Source organism: Xyrauchen texanus, chromosome 27, assembly GCF_025860055.1.
Source record: "Xyrauchen texanus isolate HMW12.3.18 chromosome 27, RBS_HiC_50CHRs, whole genome shotgun sequence".
Classification (NCBI taxonomy): Eukaryota; Metazoa; Chordata; class Actinopteri; order Cypriniformes; family Catostomidae; genus Xyrauchen; species Xyrauchen texanus.
This window is the reverse complement of record NC_068302.1, coordinates 9,116,095-9,129,210: the sequence shown is the minus strand read 5'-3', so window position 1 is coordinate 9,129,210 and position 13,116 is coordinate 9,116,095. Positions and strand designations below refer to the sequence as shown.

General features: G+C 37.5%; 1 protein-coding gene across 1 annotated transcript; it reads right to left on the bottom strand.

Annotated features, from left to right (window-relative positions):
• Nucleotides 1-3,837: 3,837 nt before the first annotated feature.
• On the bottom strand, nucleotides 3,838-5,144 carry LOC127621368 (homeobox protein Nkx-3.1-like). The gene is made up of 2 exons (XM_052094929.1): nucleotides 4,936-5,144; nucleotides 3,838-4,606 (listed from the first exon to the last, which is right to left on the bottom strand). Exons 1-2 carry the CDS (start codon nucleotides 5,078-5,080, stop codon nucleotides 4,173-4,175), a joined length of 579 nt encoding a protein of 192 aa, XP_051950889.1. The 5' UTR covers nucleotides 5,081-5,144; the 3' UTR covers nucleotides 3,838-4,172.
• Between the last annotated feature and the right edge of the window lie 7,972 nt (nucleotides 5,145-13,116).

Here is a 13,116-nt window from a genome sequence, read left to right as displayed (position 1 = left end):
AATGTAGGGGTAGGGTTGTGATTAGATTTAGAGGTAAGGATAGGTGAAGTTGTAGGTGTAAAGCAGTCTATGAACATGACATTTCACATGATATTTGATAGGGGTGTATGTGGCATGCCTTGAAGTAGTCTTGTAGGATGCAGACAGACAGTTCTCGAATAATTGGTAATAACTACTGTACAAACTAATTAATAATAAAAAAATGCTAAATTGTATTTCTTCATTTGTTTATGTTTTTTTTATTTTATTTTTTCCTATTTACAACAAAAGTCAATATAGCCGAAAGTGACAATTATTGTCCAAGCAGTTTTTTAAAGAACAGATCTGTCAGGGGCAAAGTAGTTTCATTACTAAGTGCTCAAGATATTTGAAGGTATTCAAGCCATTATGAGTTTTCTTGGAAAAAAATTGTTTTTCAAACTCTTCCTAGAAAGGTAGTCCAAGAGCCATTTGTTCGAACTGCGCTAGTCACACTAGTGTGTGTTTTGTGTTATAGAATAAATGGAAATGGCTCATAAAACTAATTTGTTTTACTTTTACATTCACATTTAATAATTTAGCAGCAAACAATATAGCAAGCAATTTTTCATACAAAGCTCAACAACATCTGCAGTGTTGTACTACCAAGCTCTTAATATGGCTGGAGTAGTATAGGCGCTAGCACAGAAGAAAGAGACAGAGAAAGGTTTTATTTATTTTTTTGGTACAGTAAGTGCAAGTTCGATAGTAAGTGCAATTAGTGTGGATTGGTAAGGTGCTCGCAGAATAGATGTGTTTTCAGCTGGTTCTTGAATGTTGAGATGGTGTGTGAAGGTTGGAAGCTCATTCCACTACAGAGGAGCAGAGAAAGTGAACGACTTTGAGCCTCTTTGTGATGGGACCACCAGGGGCAGTTGGAGCATAAACCTGTAGAAGTGAACTGAAGTAAGTGGGTGCGGTTCCATTGGCTGTACTGACTCCTAAATGCCAGAGTCAGGTAGCCAGTGAAATCAAGAGTGGAGTGACCTAAGCCCTTTCTGGCTGATTAAAGACCAAATGTGCTGCTGCATTCTAGACCATCAGCAGTGGTTAGCTGAGATGCCAGCCAACAAAGCATTACAGTAGTCCAGTCTTAAAATGACAAGAGCTTGGACCAGGAGCTGTGCAGCATATTAAGACAGAAAAGGTCTAATTTTCCTGATGTTGTAAAGCACGAATCTGCAAGACGGTTGATGAGATGTGGCCATTAAAATTAAGCTGTTCATCTACCACCACTACCAGGTTCTGAGCTGTTCTGGTTGATGTTAGTGTAGTTGAACCAAGATGAATAGTGAGGTTGTGGTCAACAGATGGGTTAGCTGGGATAAATCTTGGCAAGGTTGAGCTGAAGAGTTTTGGAATCCGGAATGAGTTTTGGAATGAGTTTTGGTATTGGATCACACTGGACATGTCTTTCATGCTATAGATTAAGGAGAGGAGCAGCACTACTGGTGGAAAAATGCACGTTGGAGAATGTTCATAGCTCATAGCTAGCTAAGTGTTTGTCATAATACATTTTAAGACTGTTTGTAAGACTAAAGAGATTTACCTGGTTCTCTGTAGACAGGATATAACAGGCCACATTTCATTCTCTGTCAATCAATTGACTAATCACCTTTGACATATTTATAAGAATGGCATTGCAGCCAATCCCATACACGTTTTCATATGGCATCACAAGAAATTCTGCAGTGTATTTGCATACAATAAGAACATTACAGTTTAATGGGAGTTTTGGGGTGTAACCAAGATTTTTTTTTCCACTTTCTACAAAGAAAGGCCAAAAGACTGACTTTGAGAGAAATGGATTGACACCAAATTCCAGAGTTACTCTGGAGCCAGGCCAAGTGGGTGGCGTTCTAGGTGAACCCTTGCTCTGTACAGAAATCCCCTACATCACAGCCTGCTCTTATCTCACAAACCAAAACAATGTCACCACACAGATTACTATTATTAAGTGGCATGACATTGTTGTGGAGATAGAAATATGCAGGGTGGATATAACCTGGTTGGGTGAATCAGTAACAGCTCACTTCAACTGAAAGAAAGGGGCTAAATCTAGAACAAGTTTGATGTCAAAGTCAGACTTCACCAGACAGGTTTGAGTTTTAGGTAAGATAAAACCGGTTTTAATTATTTGAAATGGAAAGGGGTAGATGTCTGACTGATGCATACAGTATCACAATTATTTTCCCATCAATCAAAAAATGAATGAGAATAAACATGCAGTGAATCAGTGCTGTAAATATACATGATGCAACAAGTGGACTACACAAGATATCAGATTTTTGGCTTTTTCCCTTCCTGGAAGTTTTTTTTGGTGGTTGATGTGGATATTTAAAAACTGCTCTTAACACTTTACATAAATGTGTGCCAAATGTTTAATAGGGAATACTTGAAAGATTTAAAACTTCTATAAAAATTGGAATGAGATCTTTTTCAGAATGAGACTTTTTGCTCCAGTCCAGTCAAATAAAGTCCAGACACCAAATATTCATTAATACCTCACTTTAACACCTCTGTAACAAACATTTCCTGCTGCTATACAATTAAGCCATATACTTACTGAGACACTTTGTAGAAATAGCTGAAGAGGTCTGGTTATGCCTGAGAGCTCTTTAAAGAAAGGTGATTGATGATATACATGATAGCAGCTTCCTCAAAACAAAGCCTAAATCCCAAATATATTATACACAGAATATTTTGATTTTGTTTTGTAAACTATGAAATGGATCAGTTATTGGCTTTATTATTAATTATTCAGTTTTCTGTTTAGTATTGCATTATGCAGATCCTGCGATTATGCTTGACCCTCTTTTAAAACTGTTTTCTCATGTCTCATTGTTCAAACCATCTCTTGGGTAAATCATGTCATCTTTCGTGGAGAAGTCTACCTGTATCCCTCAGACAACAGACCGGTCTAGGCAGTTATAAAGCTATTGCTCTGTTGAATTCAACTTTGCCAAAACTAGACAAGGATAGGGGCGATTACTATCTCTTGTAGCAATGTTAAACTTCTGTTTAGCAGACCCGCATGTTTGACAAAAGATTCCTTCTGATTTATCGGCCTGTATGGCTTGTGAACATGGCAAGTGTTCAAGATAAAGAATAGTTGCAGTCATTGCTTGAAGACAAAATTATTTACACATGCTTTTTTGGAATAAAAGAGTGTTCTGATTTAATGTCTGATGGGTTTCAAAGAAAAATTATGCCTGTAGGAAACCTAAATGTTGGAACTTTAGTGTACCAAGTCTTGCCACTGAAAGACCGCAACTTTGGAATAACATACTGAAATGTTGTTATGGCAATGACGTCGCCTTGTCGTACCAAAACAAAGAGGCACCAAAACACTTTCCAGGACTTTCAGTTTCATCATACCACGGTGGTGGAATGACCTTCCCAACTCAATCCGGGAAGCTAACTCACTCTCTATCTTCAAAAAACGGCTAAAAACACATCTTTTCCAAAAGCACTTAACCGGTCACTAAAAAAAAAAAAAAAAAAAATAATTATTTACATTTCTTGTTGCACTTAAATCTGTTTTGTATACTATTCTGATGATAGTGAAACTTTGTAATAAGGCAATTTTTGTGCCACTGTCTCCCTAAGATGATTCGCTGATGTTCTTCCTCTTTTGTAAGTCGCTTTGGATAAAAGCGTCTGCCAAATGAATAAATGTAAATGTAAATGTTTTAAGTAGAACACATCAAAATGTTCAAATTAACCTCATAAGTCATTTTAGAATGAAAGTGTTGGAACTGATAAAAATTTAGTATAATAAATGATAGGTTGGACTTAAGAAATCATATCATGTTTATCTTATTCTTAACTAAGAGAGGCAATAGAAACATGTGTTTTGTGTTTATACAGCATCTAGAATCATTTCACATTTAAACTTACAATGTTTTCAGAAAAGCAGACTAACCCCAACCACCAAAATGACCCACTTTTCACTTGTAAAAGTGTATAGTAGATGGGGCTATAACCACACTCACACTCAATGCTTACAATACTTGTGCACCTTTCAAAAATATACTTTTATTACACAGAATACAAAGCTATACAATATCAATTAAAAAATGACCACAAATAAGAATAAATGTATGCACAATAATCTGTGAACATTCAAAAAGTCCAGGTTAATGTCCCTGTCATCAGAGTGCCGGTCTCCATACACTCAGACCGTGTAAGTCATACACATAGGGCCGATATGGATATGATTTATAAACTGTCGCTAAAAGTGACGCTCTGAGAAAGGCTTCCTCCGTAGCAACCAAATGGTTTCCGTCTGATTTATGAAAGTAGTCCTTGTCGTGCTCTGTCGTTAATTGCCTACGTTTTGTTTTATACCTCCGGTTCTGGAACCAGATTTTGACCTGAGTCTCTGTGAGGTGCAGCGCGCTCGCGAGGTTCGCGCGCTCCGGCGCGCTCAGGTACCGCTGACGGCTGAACTTCTTCTCAAGCTCCAACACCTGTAGGTGCGTGAAGGCAGCGCGAGAGCGCTTCTTTTTCCCGCCGCCGCCTGTCAACTCCGTCAACGACGTTGCTTTATCTTCAGCGCCCCGACAAACCGTGATGTCAGCTGAATCTGTAAACAGAAGAACATGGTATGGAATTTACGATTTTCATGACATATTTTAAATAATTTTCTCTCAGGAAAACTACTCACAAAATGCTGAAACCTGATTGGAATCTGTTTGGGGATCACGCGAGCTAACTAACTAACTAACTAACTAACTAACTAACTAACTAACTAACTAACTAACTAACTAACTGGTTTCACAGGAAGGTGGAAACTATATTAATTAATGTAAAAGAAATAGGAAAATTTCGATTAACTAATTTTACAAGGAGTTGAAAACAATACTTGTCTGTTTTTAAGGCAAAGGTAGGTAGGTTGTCTTCAAAATGCAGTACCTGGTCGTCTGTCAGGGCTGTCGCTTTCTCCTCTGCTACTCTCAGATTTGCATGAACTGCTACAGGAGTCTTCTCTTTTGTCGTCGTTTAAGGATAGAATGTCCTCTATGAAAAACGACGTTAACTGCTTGTTTGAAGCCGCCATCTATGCTGCTAAAATCCCGAAAATGGTAGGCTACGGATACAGTGCGTACCTTCAGGTGAGTGTTTAGGTCCGGGTAAGTGATTGGCACAAATCTCCTGCTTCACTTTAAATAGCGCGTGAGTGTTGTTGTCTCATCTCCTATTGGAGGAGCGCTTTGTGTTGCGTCATCGGTTCACGCTCACTGATGGCTAAAACAGACACGTCTTCATGGACCCTCATCCTGTCAAAATCCACAATCCCAGACACAGCTATTGTATGTCCTGAAGTCTTAGTATATAGCTAACACAGTGGCATAGACATTTTATAGAGGAAATCATACAGAAGACATTATGGATGAGTTTGTGGACATTTTTATGCATATTTTTTTTTATAAAGATGTGATTATGTGATTTGAGATTATTTATATTTCTGTATGTTTTGTAATAATTTTGTTTGGTATTAGTTTATACTATATTACTTAGTACTTCTTACTTTTTGAACATTTGAATTTGAATAGTAGGTTATTTTAATGTTGCATCTCATAATTTAAATGTCTGTTCTGAGTTCAAAATAAGTTAAGCTCAATCGACAACATTTTACCACAAAAATACATTTTGATATCCCTCATGTATAAAAGAAGAAGAAGACGCAAAAATCGTGGTTAGAGCTAAGCACTAACAACGGAAGTGAATGAGGCCAGGACATACACATTAATTTACTAAATGTTTTGGGGGCCTGCAGCTGAGCGAGTAAAGACGCTGACTGCCACCCCTGGAGTCGCGAGGGAGTGCTGAGTAACTCCAGTCAGGACCAAATCAAGCCTAAGCAACCAAATTGGCCCGATTGCTAGGGAAAGTCACATGGGTTAACCTCCTTATGGTCGCTATAATGTGGTTCTCGCTCTCTATGGGGCGCGTGGTGAGTTTTGCGTGGATGCTGCAGAGAATAGAGTGAAGCCTCCACACACGTTATGTCTTTGTGGTAACACGCTCAACAAGCCATGTGATAAGATGCATGGATTGACATTCTCAGATGCGGAGGCAACTGAGATTCATCTTTCGCCTCACGGACTGAGGTGTTACTACGCCACCACCAGGACGTGGAGCACATTGGGAATTGGGCATTCCAAATTGGGGAGAAAAGGGGAGGAAAAAAACAAAATATATATATATACAAACTGTTTCAAAAGTATAGCCACAAGATATAACATTATAAGTGTTAACCTGATTTTAGTATGAATAAAATAGCCTACTAACCATATATCTGTGAAGTTATGTCTAATATTACAGCTGCGTTGCCATGATGACACAACAGTAAATCGTGTAAGTGATTTGATCACACTAAAATCATATTTAATATCGTCACCTTCGTAAAATAATGTCCTAAGTCATTTTTTGACTAAAATGATTATTTGTTTTTGCCTAAATCATATCCTCATGATGCTGGCCACCTCTGGTAAAATTTCTAAAAAACCTGAAAAAATGACTTAGGACATTATTTTAGGAAGGTGACGATATAATATGAATAATGTTTATGTCTTGTGGCTATACTTTTGAAATAGTGTATCTTAACGTTTATGGACAGGACCCATTCACTTCAATTGTAAGTGCCTCACTGTAACTGCGATTTAAGCTTCTTTATTTAATAAGCGAGGGATAAGTCAAAATAATTTTTTTATGGTAATCAACATATTGCTACAAATGCTATTGATTGAGCTTAATTTGTAGTGAACCTGGAATATTCCATTAATTCCATTGATTTTTAATTACAATTTTCTTATTGTAAAATATATTTTATATTAGAATTTTTCCTCTCAAACATATTGTAGGACACCCCTGCTTAATAAAAGCCAAAGAAAGATATACAACAAATGCCTAGTGCAGTAGTTTGCACAGAACTTTTTGTCACATCTTGCACATCCTGCCCCTCATCCTCAGTCATTTGGGAATCTGGTGAGATTTATAGTGTAACAAGATATCTGTATTAGTCTCCTATCATCCCTGAATGTCAAGCCGGGGGTAAGCCAAGGTCCAGGGCACATGGGTATGTGTTCATAAGCAGGAGGAGGTTCCATGGCCAGGCAGGGTCAGGGTGGGTGGCCCCCTCCCCATGGAGTTAATGAGTTCAACATATTTGGTTTCGGCTCCTACTCTTGACCCACACGTTGTTGTATGGCTGTATGTTTGTTGTGCTCCTGTGCTTCTGTGCGACCCAACGGTGTTGGGCAGTGGTAAGAGAGGGAGAAACCTGGACATAGATGAGATGGAGTTAAGGGGGAGGCAATCTGAGGTAGAGAATGAGACAGGAAAAGAGGACGCACTGGCCCCAGGAGGGTATAGGGAGTTTGCTTGGAACAACACAAAGTCTGAGAGTGACAAACGGGACTATTGTCCACCGGCATGACCTCACACCATAAGCCCTGAAATACTCATGTCTGTAGATATCTTACTTAACAAGTCAGTCCATGTCTACTATGTGGCAGAATGGTTCCACTGCTCTTACATTTTATAAAGATTGTGTAAATTGTACACTAAGTGTTTTCATAAGCTCTTAAACACATAAATTGCATAAATACACTTCTATCAGGAAGACTCGCAGACTTGAGTGAAATTGAAGATGACATTTATTGGATGAATATAAAACAGAAAAGTAATGTCTCTCTTTGGCGTAGGCGCCGTCTGGTGGTCCGAAGTTGTAGTACTCGGAACCGTCATATCCTGCCAGAGATAGGAGACAGGGGCGAGGAGCCTACCCCATGCTGGATGGGACTCAACTGTTGGTGGTGGGGTTGGTGGTGAGAGGTTGCAGTGTTAGCACACTGAAACAGCAATGTGATAGATTGTGAGCAGACTTATAAAGCAATGGCTTACATGTGATTGGCTGGGAATTACCCAGCTAATGGTGCGATGATGTACAGCTGCTAGTCTTCTCGCTAGAACAACGCTGCGCTTACATTCACTGGGCACTTTGTTAGGAACACCTGTACACCTGCGATAATTTAATCAGTCAATCATGTGGCAGCAGTGCGATGCATAAAATCAGGCAGATACAGGACAGGAGCTTCAGTTAATGTTCACATCAACCATCATAATGGGGAAAATAATTGATCTCAGTGATTTTGACCGTGACGTGATTGTTGCTGCCAGATGGGCTGATTTGAGAATTTCTGTAACTGCTGATCTCCTGGGATTTTCACACACAACATTCTCTAGAGTTTACTCAGAATGGTGCCAAAACTAAAAACATCCAGTGAGCAGCAGTTCTGTGGACAGAAATGTCTTGTTTATTAGAGAGGTCAACAGAGAATGGCCAGACTGGTATGAGCTGACAGAAACACTACGGTAACTCAGATAACCACTCTGTACAATTGTAGTGAGCAGAATAGCATCTCAGAATTAACAACAGTGAGTTTATATTTTAGGATACAGAATGGTAATATAATATTAAACGCACCATCATGACCAAACCTATTGGCATTTAAAAACAAATTATAGTTAATATATTTGTGCCTACATGTACATATTCAAATCCCAGTATTATTTGGGAATGGGTGTTTTTGTAGTATATTAAACAATTTATGTACAAGTATGTAACTTTTTATATAATTGAAAACTATATATTTCACTGAAATATTTGTAGCCATGACTGCAAGACATAAAAGTTTTTTGTAGTGTAAATGAATTAAGACATGATATTGTTTGCAATTTAAAACTGTATTCATTATTATGTTGAATTACTGATTATAAATATATAACTGTATTTCTTTATAGATTTGTTTAGATGAAACGTTGAAACTGTTTGCTTTTGTGTTCGTGTTCGAAAGTTTATCAGCTGATCTTGCAATTCACAAAGAGAGGAAAAGCTTAGGGATTTTTTTTTATTTTTTATGTTTACCCCATTTTATCTGTTATCATGTAAACTTTGTATTTTAGATGCTTTTTGTGATTGTGCTCACCTTGAATAATCTTGCTGTCTGTCTCCTCTCTTTCACACACACACGCACGGACACGCGCGCGCGCACAGACAAACGCGCACACGCACACAAACGCACACACACTGATTAGGCCACCTGCATTGCTCATCTTTATCCTCTAGGTCTTTGATCAAGTATTTTTTCCTGTTTTGTGTATCTTTCGATGCCTATCTTAATTGCACAAACACATATTCAGTTCCTTCTTTACACTGCGAGATTCAGTGGCTGAGGCATGTTTTGGCCATGCAAAACAACAGTAATAAGATGAGCATTTCATGCGGCTTGTGTAATGCAACTCTTGGTTTCTCCCCTGACCCCTTGTCCCTACACTATTGTGGAAGAAAGATGCGTAGCACCGTTTGCTTGTTTTGTGCCAGATGTGGGCTTGTTAGAATCTGACCCTGTCGACAGGAAGGCATATGTCATACTTGCTATGTTATCTGGACATCGTGCTGTACTTTGTTGGGTGGTATCAGAGTTTTAGGATACATTTGTGTAGTATTGTATTGATATATTTACAACATATAAAATGGAGCAAAACTTCTCACAAGGTATGTCAAAAAGAGTGATTACATCATGGACTTTCATGACAACTATATATATATATACTTTTTAAGTAAATTCTTCCCTCCAAAGTCAATTTTCACTATATTATTATTATTTAAATTTTAAATTTTTGTGATAGCTCTTGGGTAAACAAGTATACATAAACAGACCACACTGGCATGCATAAGGCAAGGGCCAACTATATTATTAAGGCAATTTAACCAATAGGTTTATGTGTTTTTAGGTCGAAGGTATTAAAAAAATGAAAATCAGATGGGGGCTTGTAGCCACATTTTTATTGGGGCACATGTTTTAAATGTCATACATTTATAATATTTATCACTAAAAATATGTGTTGACCAAAGGAATATTTTAGCATTTGTTTATATTTGTTATTGTTGTTGTTTCATGAATTGTTTTGTGCCTTGCAATTATTTTTCTTTTTAAATTTGGCTGAGAGGCCTATAATAGATTTTTTAATGCAGGCGTAGATTTAAAGTGAGGCATAGATTGTGTTTGGTGATGGCCAACCCCTCAATGTTATTATGAAACCTATGTCAGTGGTTTAATGGCATGTGTGGCAGTGTGACAACTTGCCCCGACACTCTCAACAAGTGGCTGCTGCAATCCAGAGAGTCCGAGACGTCACATGAGCGAGAACGGTAATAAGAGATATTTTTGTGCAATGTATAGGTTTTTAGTTCCCATATAGAAGCCTGGTGTTGTCTCAGTGTGCAGTGACCATATGGCTGCTGTTAATGTATCACAGAATACCTCTTATCAAATATCTCTCTCTCCCTCCACATCAGCTATCCAAAATCGCACTGTGGGTATTCGTAAGTTCTGGACCTGAATTATAAAGTAGAGGTCTATGTGGGATGGATTTTTCAGACCCGCTCCAGAGAGATTATATTTTGTACCGCTCCCGACCGCGGTCTGCGCGATTTTTTCAGCCCCACTCCCGTACGATTCTGTTCCTTCTATCATAGACAATTTTTTTATTACAATTCCCATCCGAAAAAATAAAATAAGCGGGTGGAGAGAGAGAGAGAGAGAGAGAGAGAGAGAGAGAGAGAGAGAGAGAGAGAGAGAGAGAGAGTATGAGAGTATATATTTACACACCCAATAGTAAAAAAGAAAAAATACTGATGTTACAATTGATATTCCAAAATGTTCAAGTAACTCAGAGCATTATTTGAAAACCTTGCCCTTCAGCAGGCCGACACAGCACTCCCTCGGTTCCCCACATAAAAAAAAAGAATCAGTATCATTAACCATTTCATAATACGCATATTCCAGCATCAAACGGCCCTTTATAAAACCTTTTAACATGTATACTGGATCAACACCAATTAAATTAAGAGTCTTGTTTTTCCTTGTCAACCAAATTGCCATCTTTGCTTTGCCAAAAATGAAATTCAATAAAACCACTTTTGTTTGTTTATGGCACTATATTTTGGCCCAGAGAGAGAGAGAGAGAGAGAGAGAGCGTTTTGTTAACACCAACATTGCCAAATATCGTTGAACCTTGGATGCTTTCAAAGATTTGTTTGTGCTTCCTTTAATAAAGCATTACCATCACTGAGGGACTTTCTGCTGCATGGAGCACAAGGAAGAGTTTGTAAGAATCAACTCTGCGCCTGTAAATCGTAATTGTATCACTCTGTACCTTTAATACATTAAATAAATCTATTTTTGAATTTTATAAATTGATTTATATTTTGCGGGATTCACGCGGGTAATTTCTTTCTCCTGTTCCCGCGCACACATCATCCTGCACTCAGCAATCAAACTTGTCCTGCACCTCACTGATGTGCTTCTGTTTTCCCTGTTGTTAATTCGTTGTCGATGAAAGATTCTGTCTGTCTCCACGAGTCTTACATCTCTTATAGGCCTACATCTTTTTACAGTGCTATGATAGTTTGTTGTTTATTGTTTGTCAGTGCACTTTAAACTATATTTTTGCCATGAAAATAACCTTTGGTGCTTACATGGTATTACTTTCCATCCATCCGTTCGTCCGTCCGTCCGTCCGTCCGTCCATCCATCCATCCATCCAAATTCCTGTGTTCCCTAAATTAATTTACACATATAGTTTCACTGGTAAAAATATCAATAGGCTTTGCTGCCCTACATAGGCCTACTCATATAAACTGAAACTGAGAAAAATGACTTAAATTATTTTGATGTGGATTTGATTGTTAATGCATTTTCACACAATGGTTGCTCTGAATTTCAGCATATGAGACAAACCCGTCTGTCATCGGACAAATCATAAGAGTCCTGTTTCAGTCAGAACTCTATTTTGCGTTTTGCCTTTGTAGGGTAGTACCATTGCTTATTACATTTCTGTCAAACAGAAATAATTATCATCATTTAATATTATATAATCACTTAAACTTATATGTTATTGATCTCTCCATCTAATCACTCCATCCTTTTTTTCCTCCTTGATATTATTTATCTTCACTCCATCCTTGCATTTGTGGGGACCCTAATTTGTCTTTGTAATTTGCTTAAAGGCTTTAATTCTAGTATACTACCTCCATTACTTCAATCTCATGAGTCAAGTCAAATGTATTTGTATAGCGCTTTTTACAACAACTGTTGTTTCAAAGCAGCTGTACATGAAATTATGCTATTAGAGAAAATTGGTAAACTATTTAAGTGCGTATGATTATATACAATGTTTATCAGTTTATTTATTTCAATATATTTTTAATATGGGGAAAATGTGTAAAATATAGTTATATTGGGTCTTATGATCGACCATTATGCCATGTTATGCCAATTAAAGACATTAGTAGTCTGAATAACACCTCCCCCATCCCAAATGCCCACCCTATGATATGATATCCCTCATCCCACCCTAGCATAGCTGCCAGAAGCCGGGCCTGATTAACAACCATATTTTATAATTTTACACTACTGTTATTATATTACAACATATTTGTTGGGATAATGCAATTTATTTTAATTTATTCAACAATTTTGTTCAGTGGAATAGATTTTAGGAAGCTTAAGTGATGATCATCTACTCATTAAACTCCTTGTGTTAAGTAATAGTTCACCCAAAAATGTAAATTCTCTCATCATTTACTCACCATCCTGCTATCCCAGATGTGGGTGACTTTCTTCTGCTGAACATATAAGATTTTTGTAAAAATATTTCAGCTAAAAGGCAGCATAAAAGTAATCCATAAAATTCAGTGGTTTAATCCATGTCTTCAGAAGTGATATGATAGGTGTGGATGAGAAACAGATCAATATTTATGTATTTTTTGACTATAAATCTCCACTTTCACTTTCACATTCTTCTTTTGTTTATGATTCACATTCTTCATCGCCTCCTTTTGAGCAGGGAGGAGAATTTATATTAAAAAATTATCTTTTTCTCATCCACACCTATCATATCACTTCCAAAGTTATGGATTTATCCTCTGGAGTTATATGGATTACTTTTATGCTGTCTTTATGTGCATTTGGATCTTCAAAATTTTGCTTCAGATTTGCATAGTATGGACCTACAGAGCTAAAA